At 35.6% G+C, this 14,468-nt stretch overlaps 1 protein-coding gene across 25 annotated transcripts in view; it reads right to left on the reverse strand.

Annotated features, from left to right (window-relative positions):
- eya4 (EYA transcriptional coactivator and phosphatase 4) overlaps window positions 1-14,468 on the reverse strand; it is a 93,998-nt gene that overhangs the window by 51,078 nt on the left and 28,452 nt on the right. For 4 of the 25 annotated variants that reach the window (XM_015347501.2, XM_015347490.2, XM_069178704.1 and 1 more), the window contains exons 1-2: window positions 11,098-11,335; window positions 4,363-4,412 (exon numbers count right to left, since the gene is read on the reverse strand). The exons of 14 other annotated variants lie outside the window; for them this stretch is intronic. In XM_015347501.2, coding sequence (XP_015202987.1) covers window positions 4,363-4,412; window positions 11,098-11,193 — 146 coding nt within the window. In that variant the 5' untranslated portion in view covers window positions 11,194-11,335. Of the gene's footprint in view, window positions 1-4,362; window positions 4,413-11,097; window positions 11,336-13,537; window positions 13,959-14,468 lie in introns of those variants that run through there. 7 more of the 25 variants (XM_015347480.2, XM_015347383.2, XM_069178703.1 and 4 more) reach the window with 4 other exon arrangements.

Genomic DNA, 14,468 nt, shown 5'->3' on the forward strand with positions numbered 1-14,468 from the left:
TCTATAAAAACTAAGGCTGCTTTCCTGCGCAGTTAAATGACACAGTGGTTGGGATTGCTGTTGTTTGCTCTCACAGTCTAAAGATATACTGGTACATTAATTGGCTCAGAGAAAACTGGCCCTGGCGTCTATGTCTCTGTGTGCCCTGTGATGGACTGGCTTCCTTGCAAGGGTGTATCCTGCCTTGCACCTGCTGCTTGCTGGGATAGGCTCCAGCTCCTAACCCTGAACTGGATGGAGGGGTTAGAAAATGGATGGATGGAAGAGCTGCTTTCTTTTGTTTGTCTATAGTTCAAGTCTGACCAATGATACTTGTGTAACTCTCAGACATATCACTCTAATGTGTATTTAAATACAATTGTTCCCAGAATTGTTTAATTAAAAAATATGTTTAAATCTGAGAATAAAAAAAATGGAAATTTACAAAGACATAGACAAGGTCACGGTGAAGCCAGCTTCTCAAATCAATAGGATAATTTAGGTTACAGAATGTCTAATAAAATCAAGACGAAAACTTATTAACCTCTTGTTCAATATGTGAGGGAACAGCAGCTGATCACAGAAATGTAGACATTTAGGATTAATGGAACATATGTTTTTCATTCAATGCTATTTTTCCAAAAAAATCAAAACAATCTTATATTATTTTTTTAACCGTGTGATGAAAACTTTGTACATTATAAAAATGTGGATACATTTTCTGTTTATCAATAACAAAATGTGAGTCGCACACATGAATCAAGCTACAATCACATGTTGATACATTTGAGAACTATGCATATTAATGTTGCAGCAATACAGTATAACATGTTGGTGTAATACAGCCACTTTCCATTCTTTTTTGACAATGAAAAAAGTTTAACTTCATGAAGATCTCAACTTGTGGAGAATGTTTCCAGAGACCTTGCTTATCAACTTTAATTTTTTGAAAAATGAAGCAGAAGGTTGGAGTACAAATAATTTATAAACACGCAAATGAACTACAACCACCGTACGAGAGTGTCAGATGGTAACAGTTCTTATCAGTGTGAGGTAACTTAATCTGTTCTGTCTAGACAACGAGACAATGCTCTTTGTGTTGCAAAGCCTTTTTTTCTGGTTCTTATTCCATTATTACATTTACAGAAAAAGAAGTAGAGGTCACACTTCGAAGCTTCTAGATGGCTCTTCTGATGCGACGTGCTTGAATGGCAGTCTTACTGGTAAAGGGGTTGACAGATCAAACAAAACTTAAAGCAAAGGCCTGTAGATCACAGCTGTGTCAGATGTCAGTTTAAACCAGGTAGATATAAAGACCGTTGATTATGAATTAACAAACTGATAGCATCTTGACCGCTGACTTCAGTTCACATGCTGGTAGAAAAGGCAAGTATAAGTAAAAGTATTGGAGAGTAAAAAGTTAAAACAGTTTGAAAGGTAACAGGAGTCCCTTAAATCTTTCTAAATTCTGTTCCAAGGAACAGTATAAGTGAATGGCGGTGACAATAATAAAGTAGAAAATAAAATAAGAGGTGTACAATCTAAACAAAATTTTAATTCCTTCAGAAATTGTACTTCCCATTTTTAATGAATGTGCAAGAATATTAAATGAGGGATGTAAACCGATACAAAGGTCTGAAGAACACAGACTATTAATATTTTTGAGAAAACATTTTTATGAGAAACTAATACATGTTTATTATGATTATAAAATATTGATTATATAAGCTATTTCACAAAGTTCAGCATGTCTAAATTAATTGTATTATTAATATCTGACATTGTCACAAATTAAAAAAATGAAGAAGTATGTTCACTGGCTGGACCACAATGTTTATTACAATTTTACAGTAGTATGCAAAATATTTTGGCAAATGAAAGCTATGTATTCCCCAGAAAGGATTTCAGCAATATCTAGCTTCCACACCAGGAAATGAAACAGGTTCATCTCCAAGGTTCCTTTTTTCAATTTCAATTGTATTTTTCCCAAAGAATTACAGGTGATAAATTTAAAAAAACTCTACTTGTTTAAGTTTAACATGTTTACTTACTGGAAAATTATCCCTTAATTTTTATTTCTACCAAATTATCAGGATTATAATGATATCAGGATGTCATTTAAGTGAAAATTAGGTAATTATTGGCTGTTGATGTACAATGTATTGGGTGAGAAGACAGTAAGAATTTGCACTAAAAAATTTTTTGTATATTCATAATCTGGTATTCCAGATTGGTATAATCTGGTATTCCAATCACACCTTGGTTTACATTCAGTTCACGTTCTATGGATTTGAACATAACTACTGATTTTTAGATTGGCGTATATAAGGATCTTTTAAAGCTGGAATCATGATTTTTGTAAGTTTTTGTTTTTCAATTGATTTGCTTGAAAAATAAGATAAATCTGAAAATATAAAATACAGAATGGAATCTTCCTTTATGATTTATGATTTTTCTTCCAAATGCAGACATTTTGGATGTTATGCTTGTTGAATAACTTGATCATGACTGAGGCACTAACTCTACAGTATAATCCTTGTAAAGAATGAAAACCTGAATCTGACAGAACAAAATGGTAGAGGGAACCCAGCGATACTGGAATAGCATTTCATAATCTTATAACTAATAATAATTACTAATACTTATATAGCACTTTTCTGGACACTCCATTCAAAGCACTTTACAGGTAATGGGTGTAGCCCCACCTGGATGATGCGAGGAGAACAGAGTAATGAAGCCAATTCACAGATGGGGATTATAAGGAGGCAATGAGTAGTAAGGGCCAATGGGAAAAACCAGGGTTACACCCATACTCTTTTCAAGAAACGCCCTGTGATTTTTAATGACCATGGAGAGTCAGGACCTCAAATTTATGTCTCATCCAAAGGACAACACCTTTTTACAGTATACAGTCACTACACTGGAGCATTAGGACCCACACAGACCACAGGGTGAGCACCCCCTGTTGGACTCATAAGACCTCTTCCAGCAGCAACCTTAGTTTTTCCCAGGAGGTCTCCTATCCAGGTACTGACCAGGCTCACAGCTGCTTAGCTTCAGTGGGTTGCTAGTTGTGAGTTGCAGGGTGATATGGCTGCTTTCATATGACTTACGAAAGTCATCAGAAATGTCATTAGAAATAAAAATCTACTTTTGTTCACGACTGCCAGATTTAGCATTGACATATAGTAAATAAGACTCCAGCTAGCATTGATGGAAAACAGATAGATTTATCTATACAATTCTGTAGCATGTTATATACTTATATTCAATATCTTATCACCCTCATTAAATATGTAAATCTGTAAAAATATGCAAGGCAGTAAAACAGCCTTGTATTTCAATAATTCTCTAGTTCAGTTTTCTGAACAGATTAAAAAATACTAAATTTGGCTTTGATTGTATTCTGTTATGTTTTATTTTTAGATTAACAATCTGTTACAGCAGTCTGTCATGGCTAGTATATATTAAAACTTAGTGTAACTTGCTTTTTTCTTTATTAGGAAATTGTGTGCGTGCGCAGGGAGTATTTAATATTCCATATGATAGAGGTTAGTTATCTCTGCCTCAACAAACTTACCCGTCACATTTACAACCAAAATTTTTCCCTAAAGAGGAAAGAGGGTGAAGCAAGACAAAGAATTTGCCGATACATAAATGGCACTCCAAGAATTCTCCTGACAAAGTTCCCACTGTACAAAACTCATTCCATCCACATTTATTATAATGCACTGGAATCCAAAAGCAACACATGAGAACCTACTGAATAAACAAAGGATATTAAACAAAAAACTCAAGCCAGAGGAGACACTTACTTAATCGCAAAAATGCTTAAAAATGCTTCAGCACCCAGTTTCAGTCAACTGTTAGGCTCCCATTTTCTGCATAGTACTACAATTTAGAAATTAAACGTTTTCCGAAATAAGAATGTGGTTATAATGGGCATAAAGGTACATGCCCAATGGATGCACATTGTCTTAGACATTATTAATTGAAATGGGGGATTTCTTATTAAAATGTCAATGGTTTACAAAACCACCATAGAAATATTCTCCTTTTTAGCATATTTGAGAGTAAGTTGATAAACAGAAGGGGCTAAATATATATATATAAACAGTTTCTCCAATAAAGGTTCTTAAGCCAAATTACAAAGTAAAACAATAACAAAAACTGGAGTCTAAATACAGGTTGGAAGCCACATACAGACATCTCGGGAGGCTATAATTACTTTCATAGCTGTTATTGCTGGAATTCGGCCAATAAGCAGCAACTAAAATAATAAATGAAAATTATGAATTTCCTCTTTTTGCTAGGGGTTTCACAACAGAATGCCCCTTCATTTATTCTGTTTGCATGCCAATGTAGTATGACAATATTAGTTACCTGGTATTGGAAGGCTCTGAAACATGTGATTCGTTGTGCGTTTTCTTTACCTGTGATGGGGGAAAAAAACAACAAAAGAAAACAAAAAATATTGAAAATGACTTCTTCTAGCCGAGTCCAGACACACCACTCGTGCAGTCCTTCATATGTATCCAGTTCAACATGCCATGATCTTTATAAAACACTTCCCAATACTTTGCAGTAGCAGTGTGAACTCACTGAACAGTACCTTCCATTATTGTCTCCATGAACAGCAGCCAAATGCACTTCCACAGACCCATTAGCATGTAAAATACTCTGGCTCTATCAGCATGGGAAAAAGAACAAAGACACCAAAGAGCTGGGCCCTACAAGCTGCTGTTCTCCATTCAAAAAAGTGCATTTATGAACCCAAATTTCTACAGCCTCCATTTCCTCCTTTAAGTCTGTGAAATAAGGGGGCTTTGGGACGTGGTACCAGCTCTTTCTAAGCTGAAAACATTAAAGAAAGCTTGTAAATGACCTGAAATATGTCTTGTGATAAAAAGCAATTTCCCAAGAAAATCATTTGTCACATGATGCTACTGCACCTCAGAGACCAAAAACACAAAAGGGATAGCAGTTCACATAATTAACAACCTTGTCTCTTTGTACTCATTAACATGATTAAATGTTAAGTATCTACTTTTACTGCTTTTTAATAAACAAATATCAATACTGCTGCTACACAACCCACCTACAGTACAAGGTCATGTTTTGAATCTGTACTGAGACAATGTTAGGATTGAAAACAAAATTAAACCAAGTCTAGGTTTAATTAATTAATCTTCGCTTCAACCAAGATTACAGGGTTATAAAGAGACTGAGCACTGATGAAACTCAAAGTAATGCAGACTAACAAGTCCTCTCAACAATTATGGTGTTTAAGAAATACCGTACATGTTCTTATGATCTGTGGCATTTGGAAGTATTCACTACACTGTTTATTCTGTCTGAACTATGTTTTAATCTAATTTTGCTTGAGTCAAATTACAAGGCCATAATAAATGTGGGAATGATAAGAAATAATACTCTATACCGCGTTCTGACACCGGTTCATCTCTTTTCATAGTATTGCTCACCTTACTCAAACTAAGGTTTTCGTTTTGCTCTTCACTCGTTTCCTGGCATTTAGAGGGATTGAAAACTAGCAAGGAAATAAGATGCAAATCACATGCCATCTTCAACTTTTTTCCAAATTGTCTCTCCTGACCTCTGGCAGCACAACTGAGCCCTTCTTGTTTTAAGGGATCCTCGGTCAAGTCTTTGCTTGAACAGCTATAGGATCATCAGGCCCCATACTGCATATGCAAGGTAAAAATTAAGAAAAGTAAAGTAAAATAGCCTTCAACACCACCTACAAACAGTAATATTATTCTGGCATTTTGCAGAGTTTAAGTGTGATTTTGGATACAGTTAAAGTTACTTGTACTTTAGTTTACCAGACCTCTTAAAAAAAATAAATACGTCTTCTCTGTCCACCAATATGCAGAGGTATGCTTGTGCAGTTTCAGACAACTAAATGTCTGGATATGCTTTCCACAGATGGGCATAATGTGACTAAAAGTCCACTTCCAAGCGGATGTGAAGTGATACTACTTTCTTTAAGCTTCTGTCATCATCTTGATTAACGTACTTTAACTGTGGCAGTTTTAAGGTCCTCGTCTGTTGGCATTATTACAGAGGGCCCTCCATCAAGGAATACCCTACAGAAACCACATTACATCACTGCTTAATAAAAACAAAACAAAAAACATCTCATAGTCTTTCCATCACACCAGCAGTGACAGGCAGGGGTTCACTCCTGCTTTGTAGGGAGTTTGTTACAGCTGGGTTTTAAATTCACATCAGCTGTTTCAAAGTGCCTCCTTTTGATGATTACAAGTTTTACTGATTTCAGCCTTTGGATGGAATACGACCGATATCTACAATCCAAAGTCCTTTCCTTATTTGTGTGTATAATTATTAAAATCTTCATATGACTATTTGGGGAGGGGGGGGGTAGATGTTTAACTTTTTGCTTCTAATTTAAAACACATTTTTAGTGTTATGCATGTACTGTACTGTATGCTGTACAAGCAAACCTCAGCAGAGCAAGGCTACAAAGCGCCCCTAGTGATAACTTCCTATTCTTATGGTGAGGCCATCATTTTCAGTGCCAGAAACAGTTCAGAGGGATCACTGCTACAGGAGGTCTAATTTTCTATACTGATTGGTGCACACATAGTTGTATTCTTTCCATCGCCTAAAGCTTGAAAATCAGAGTTGGTTATTTCAAAAACAATCGAAACACTTGTTTTCTGTGCCAAATTTGAAGAAAGCAGAAGAAATATGTGCGCTCACATTATATATAACCCATTTTAAAACCACAGAAGACTGAAAAACCACAGGAAAATTTATAGAGAGAGGCAGAAAAGATTTCATTTTCATAAGTTTTGAACTAAAAGTGTGCGATACAAAAAATGCATTTTCCAGCAGTTCGAATTTACTGTACATATTACAAGATAACTCCAGCAAATTCAAATTTGAAAATAAATGCATCTTCCTGTGAGACCTGTATTAACACTGTTACTGTTGTATGAAATCCATTAAATACTGTAAAATCATTTACACAACCAACCTCTTATTTCCCACCACTGCTGCAAAGGCTCACATGGAAGGGTTAAGAATAATTAATCACAGTGTAGCAGAAGATATTTTTATTCTACAAGAACAATTAACTGCTGTCTACCTGCAGAATAAAAAACAACATCAAATACAGTAGTTAATCTCTGCCAATTGCCTTACTTGGCAATTTCTCAGCAGTGGATGCAGTATCCCAGCTAGGCAAAACAAACCCAACCAATTTTGCCACATCTACCAGTGGAACCATGAAGGGCACTGTGGTGATCCTTGTGGGTTCCCACACAGGATTGGTAGCCTTGCACAGCCAGGTCAAAAACCACTGAGCTTGTGAGGGCCTAGATCAGCTTACAGCCGGGTTAAGTGCACTCACTGAGCTGAGACAATGAGAACCTATATCATCGACATTTCATTCTGGTTCTTTCAGTGTTGCTGCATCAATACACAGCCTTTTTTCATGTGGTTACAGTACCAGAAAAATACCTGGCATTCTCTTATACAAAATGAAGAAAAGCATTAAGAAAGAAAAACTGAAGCTCCCAGAAAGCCTTGTAAAATCCTCTTAGGCACATAGTATCCCTCTGCAGCAGACTTATACACTACTGCACATCAAATATTATTTTTCTCATCCCAAAAATCCAAGATTAGCTTGTTAATCTACCAAACTCAAATAAGAAAACAAAATGATTCACTCAGTTTCACCTTATGTTTGACTCGATTGTTGTGTTGTGTTGTGTCTTCTGCACTGGTTGCAAAAAAACATTGTGTCTGGTGTATCATGTTTGTTTGTTTGTTTGTTTTCCCCCCATGAAAAGTATATTAAAATAGTGAATCATAAAGATCATTTAAACCTTTTGGCCATGCCTGTATCAAAACTGCTCCTGCACATGGCCCTTAAAGAACTTTACCCCCCACACAAACTGTACATCTGTCCCGTGTTCTTGCTCTGCGCCAGGCAACGGCTTTCAGGCAGAGCATTTGATTAACCATATGCTGAGGGGTGACAGCAGGTACTTATTAAAATTCCTGCTCTATTTTTGAGCACCTAATTATAACAGTAAATCTTCAACAGGTTTGAAAATTTACGCAGCTGGTGTGTAATAGCTACGCAAACAAACCCTTTTCGCGTTGAACACGTGTACTGCATTTTCAATCAACATACGATTAAACCACCACATTCCAATATGGTACAGCGGTCTTTATTTACTTGAGAAATTAGAAAAGCAGCTTATGTTTTCTCCAAAATAAAGAATACAATCACAGCCCACTCTGAAAGGCAGTAAAAATACCTGGCGAAATAGTCTTTTAACATCAATGATTTTTACATGTTAAACTATTTTTGATGTTGGAAAAAAATCTCTCTGAATATAACAATAGTTGAATCATAGGGTGTTTTCTAATTAAATATATAGTGTGCTCTTGGTAGTGTGTAAATTCAGGCAGAGTGATCTGCAAATTGTTTCCAGCAGGATTACCTCTGAAATTTTGAGTCTGGCAGAGGCATAATGGTGTACGGTTGGTGTCTTTTGTATCTTTGGGGTTTCAAATTCACATGATGAAAACAGCAGTCATTGTTAGAACAATTCAGTGAAACTTTACAGCTCAGTTTATGAGTTCCAGAATGTTTCTTAGCGGCGTCTTTGCTGTAAATACAAATCTTAAACACGCTCTTCAAAATAATCCTTGTGTGCATGGCTTTAACCAGCCAGCATCTACACAGAAAGCTTCAAAAATGTGCAGTGCAATATGGAGTTTAAAGAGGGATGGCTGGTTTGAAAGTGATTTTTCGCCTCTTTGTGCAGTTGTGTTTTTGATTACAATCGCCCTACTGGGACCACATCAGAAGCAGTACTTAACTGTTAAAGTGTCAGGGCGTGGGTCACATGATGCCCCGCTAAAGCTCAAATTACAAACAGTACTTTTATGTAGGTGTTTCATGCTTTTTTGAAATTTTACAAGCTTGTCACTTATATCATTATCAGTGCAGGCTTTAGAATCCCTCACAAGTCTGTCTCAACAAGATACAGCCGTATGAATTGTCAAACACATCTCTTTGATCTTGTTTAACTCTTTCCCTCGTGCGCAGACCCTGTTCGCTCTCTCAGTCTCAGAACGAAATCAGCGAAACCCCTACAACTTCTGTTATAGTCTGGAGGAAAAGAAAACATACAAGGCTGTCACAGCAAGGGTATATTTCTGAAATCTTTGTCAGGACATGTTAAAAGCAAAATAAATTTGATAAGATTAAATCTCACAATTTCAAAACCATTTAAACTGCACTGCCAGTGAACGTCTATGACCTGCCACTTGCAATATTTTCATCGCTAAATCTTTGCTGCTGCCTAAATTCAACAAGTCGTAATAAGAAAGAGCTCTTAAACTTTAAGTAAACAATAAAAAACGATGCCTAAAAATGAAAACATGCAGCCAAGGATATTGTTTCATTTCTTCGTCAGTTAAGTATGATTGGATTTTTAGGAGAAAAGAACTAGGCAAAGATGTACAGTGCAAGTTATCAGTTTGTAACAGCTATCATAAATGTGAAACAAAGACGAGCGGTGCTTGAAGCACATTTCAGTTTCACTTCACTGTGTATGATCAACGAGAGATAACATAAAGAAAATGAAAGACCTCAAGATACAAACTATAATAATGATGGTAAATTACTCGGTTAAATTAAATTTGTTGATACCGTTTTATTTAAGGCGACAGTTTTAAAATGAATATAGTAACTGAAGTAGTTGTCAACATAATGGCTTTAATTTTAAAAATCACTTCAGTTTTTTTTTCCATTGTTTTTCACTTCTACACATCACCAGGGCTCCTCTCATAAGGACAGAAGATTTTTATGGAGCCCAGCTATCTCGGTGTACCATCATCCTCAGGCCCTGAAGTTTAAGTGAGCTCCAGATTTCCTTCCTCTGATATCGGGCGTGCGAGCCCCCCTGTCCCATCACAGGAGAGCTCCTGGAATGTTCTGGCCACAAGGTTAAGAAGGCGGCTCCATTAACTTTGACCTGCAAAACCCAGCGGTCATCCTTGTACCCAGTGCTCCACTATTCTTCTAATCCAGTTCTTTATATTTTTTGCCAGAGGCACAGATTAGTATCTGATTTACTGTTAAACAAGCTGTCACTCAGCTTTCTAAATGCTTGAATAAAAGCTGCTTGCATTCAGTAGCACTGACAGCTAAAAAAAGGAAACCAAAATATCTATGCACACATTTGAAGAAGGATTTTTTAAAAACAAAACGTGATTAAAAAGATAAGTGTAACACACATGAATGCTGATAATAGGTAAACCCTGATGTATTTAATGGTATTATCTGGGAGTTCTGTACTTCTGTTATTTCAAAATACAAAAACAGGCCAATCAAAGTAGTTGGGCTTTTCATTAAGCTGTTCTACATCTTCAGTTTAGTTTTTATTCACAGGAGACTAGCTGCAATTAGGCGTTTGACTACTGCTGTTAAGTGTAGTGTTATTTTTCAAACGAAAAGTTAAATAAACAATATAAAACTATTAGATGGAAATATTTGTATTGTACATTGAGTACCCTAGTTTCAAATCAAGAATAAATGCCGGAGGCGTAAGACATTTATTCCTGTCTAGGCAATTAACTGTTTTGAATATCCAGTAGGTTCTTTAATATTTATTTAATTGTTTAAAGTACTTTTGTGTATAATGCATTACACATCTGTTATTACTTTTTAACAGAATTTGGCTAATACAACATGTTTTATATGATTAAAATATTCTTAAGCATTCTATATAGAATTCATAGAGTGATTATTAGAACTTCATATGGATTTGAAGTGAACATCATAATTTATAACTATATAACTTTTAATTTGATTCTGCATAATTATAATAACACATTCTTAAGTGTGTAAAACACATTTATAATTGTTATAGTCTGAAGCACAAATGCTCACTACTTATGATCAACTTTGAAAAACAAATGTATAAAATTAGGTTATAAGGGAATACAAATCTGAAGAGAACATACAATCAAATTTAATTAAACAGTTGCCTTACACGGAAAAAAAAAACAAGGTGCTTAACTGAAAGCAAATGACATACACAAATGACATACCACACAGAATCCTCCTTCCATTATTATCTGACTCCATTCTTCCTTGAAGTGCATACAATTGATCAAATCCCACTCAGCACTCTGATATGAAGTCATTCTGGCTTCCCCATTATTTCACAGGCAGCTGCAGTGCCTTCTCAACAGACATCCCAGTATCATTTCCCTATAGCAAAGTGTAAGGCTAGAGTTACACTTTAATAAACTGCACATTGGACGACAGACTACAGCGTCCTATAGCTGCGTAGCAGCTCAAGTGGAACAGTCTGCTAGCTGCTCAGCCAGCAGTACAGCATATACGCACCGAAGGCACAGCGTCACAGTTTATTGCACAACATAAAACATTTTGCTTCCTTAAATTTCAGCAATGATGTAATGCAGATCTGGTTAAGTACAAAATTTAAAAGCTGTTTAGTTTGTCAGAAATTGTATCAGTCAAATTCCAGCTGCACAGCTTTGAAGTTTGGACTGCAGATTGTGAATTTAGAAACTGAAATAAAAAAGCACTTAATATTTTGCTACTTTTAGCAACTTACCCGGACACTAAAGAAGAGCCCTGTAAAAATTTACATCTGCAATAAGTGACTAGGATTAATTGAATTAATTAATTTATTCTAAAATAACAACAGTTCTTTTTATTGTAAAATAAAATATTAAACACCAGTCTCTTATTAAAGAACAGTCAGAGCCATAAAAACAATAAATAAAGCAATATGATTTATAAATATTGATTCATCTACCTATCCAGGTATAATTTAACTTCACATTGATTATTATTTTTATACTTATATAACCAGCCATTTATATTTATTTTATTTATACGTGTTAGAAATAATACGAGGAAACACCCAATGTATGAATGGATGAGTAAAAGGAAAAAGTACTGAATTTAGCTGTGAAAAAGAAAAGCCTAAAACCTGACCTTTTAGACAACAGACAGGACACAGAAACGTAACAGACTCTCGTTAAGGGTAATCATTTTTCACACTAGCTCGAGCACCTAAAACAATGCAGATTCTTGCCATAGTCAGCATGTTTTCCACCTTCACATCTAGAGAGGCAAGGATAGTGAAATTACCCTTTGAATTATGTAATGCTGTATACCCCGAATTCTGTTTAAAGACATACGGTTTTTACAACAGTATCTCTATTGGCTTCTGTCAAACAGACATTTAGTAAGTCCATACCCAAGCCGACTTATACAAGTGCCTTGAACTACAGCAATACGCTTCATATGTTTAGCTGCCATTGTGCCACTGGTAAACTCACCAAAAATATATTCCAGTGTCTGTTAAAAGTCTCCCTTTACCTCTGACTGTAACAGATGTCCACATGTATCAGAGATTATTGAACTAAAAAATGTATTTTTATTAATGTGACATGAAAGGATGTGAAACTTTACTGTATTTTAAAAGTTAATTACAAAAATTACTCTACTCTATTTTATTATTTTTAATAAAATAGATTTAAGAGCTTAATGTCTATAAAGTTTAATAACATAGTGAGAAATATTTATTTATCGAAAAACAAGCTGGTAATAGATGCTTATTAAGCTGTTGTTCAATTAAAGTTGGCACCTATTGGATAGAATTTTCAATAATAATTTAAAAAATTCACATTTAAATCCTCGATGATGAAGTCACAAATAGTGGACAATGGAATAAATAATGGTTTTGACTTATAAGTATTCTTCACATGCATTTATTCATTAGCAATGTTTTTGCGTTCATTTGTGTTAATTTGTGTTTGCTAAATGTTTTTGTGCAAAGGTAAGATACTGCAAAGAAGAATTCTTAATTAAGAAATTTCAAAAGCAGACATGAAAATAGTAGAGTAATGTATAACAACAGGACTATTATGAAGTAAATTGATATTTTTCTTACTATAAGACTAGAAGATGCCTCTGTTGAGTTTTTAGGGACTAAAGTCAGGTTCTTTTTATTTTTTGCCATTTGTGGTCCTTGAAAATGATTGCCCCTTTAATATCATTTCCACTAATTTTTCTTCTACAGAATGCATCTCTGAACATCAACATTAACTGACACTAGCATTACGGCACGATTTGTAATACAGTAAATAAAATTAATCAATTAGCAAACAACCAATTGCCATCAAATATATACATTCGATTACACATTAACAAATTATATAATAATGAAACTCACTATAAATTCACAGTGAACCACTAGGACAAACCTTTGCTATATGACTGAAAACAATGCTACCTAGAAATATTATCCTGCTTTTAAATGCCGTTAAAGCCACAAGACAGCTATCTCAAAAAATAGGAAATTATAGATCTCCAGACTTTTCACCACCACAGCAAACAAAACAATATTGTGTTCTTCCTTTCCAGTCAAACAAAAAAACTTACCTAAGTTCCCTGCTTTATACAAGAAGGGCTTTATCAGTAAATTCAGTAATAAAAAAAGCACCACCTCACCTTTACTGTTCCAGCATGTAGTGGCAGAAAAACAAATATCCTTTAAACAGAGTTTGTATTTTCTGAAGGGATATGCAGCAGCTACAAAAAGTGCTAGAAGTCCTCCAAGTTGATTTTTGAAGCGTGCCACAAGCCCAGCCTCTTTCCTCGGCCAGTGTTTTGCTCGGCGTCAGGTAGCGCTCAAACCCTTCTCTCTGTTCGCAACTGTCACAGCGTCCGGTGGCGGCGGCGGCGGCGGCAGCAGCACCCGCTACAACAGCCCCAGCAGAAGCACTTCCAGCTCATGAAAGTTTATTTAAGTAAACCAGGAGGGGAGGTTAGTAAACAAGTTCCACTCGGACCAATGGCTTTCCACACCTTTCTGTTTATAGCAAGATGACTTGCATTCAGAGGTCACCCCGTCAACAGCTCCTGTCTTTCAGTGGGTATCTAATGTGTCGCATTTATCCCAGGGCTCTTTTAGTCGAGCCTCCTCCTTCTCCTCCTCCTCCCCAGCTCCAGCTAGCCTGCTGTCACTGGCTGACGCATGTGCGAGCCCACTAAGAACTGAGAATTCACCACAATGCTCTGAAATCCAAGAGTAACTCAAAGCTCCGTGCAATAGGATCATCCTGGGGAGATTTTCTGTTCACCTTTCTTTTATTTCTTGTGGACGAGTGCAGCTATAATGCACTTAAAATACAACTCATTTTTCATAAAAAACAGGTGTGAACAGTCTAGTTCGAGAAAACAAATAAAGCTTTATTTTATTATAGCTTATTTAGCTTAAATGACAAAACATACAGAACTCAATAAAAGGAACAAAAAAAATCCTACAGATAACATATAATATAGAAAATAAAATGCAGGTTGTACCACCGAAGCATGTTTTAAAAAGGATGTGTTTTGATATACAGTACTTTAGTATATGCGAAACACAATATTCTGGCGA

The sequence above is a fragment of the Lepisosteus oculatus genome, chromosome 2 (assembly GCF_040954835.1).
Source record: "Lepisosteus oculatus isolate fLepOcu1 chromosome 2, fLepOcu1.hap2, whole genome shotgun sequence".
NCBI classification, from domain to species: Eukaryota; Metazoa; Chordata; class Actinopteri; order Semionotiformes; family Lepisosteidae; genus Lepisosteus; species Lepisosteus oculatus.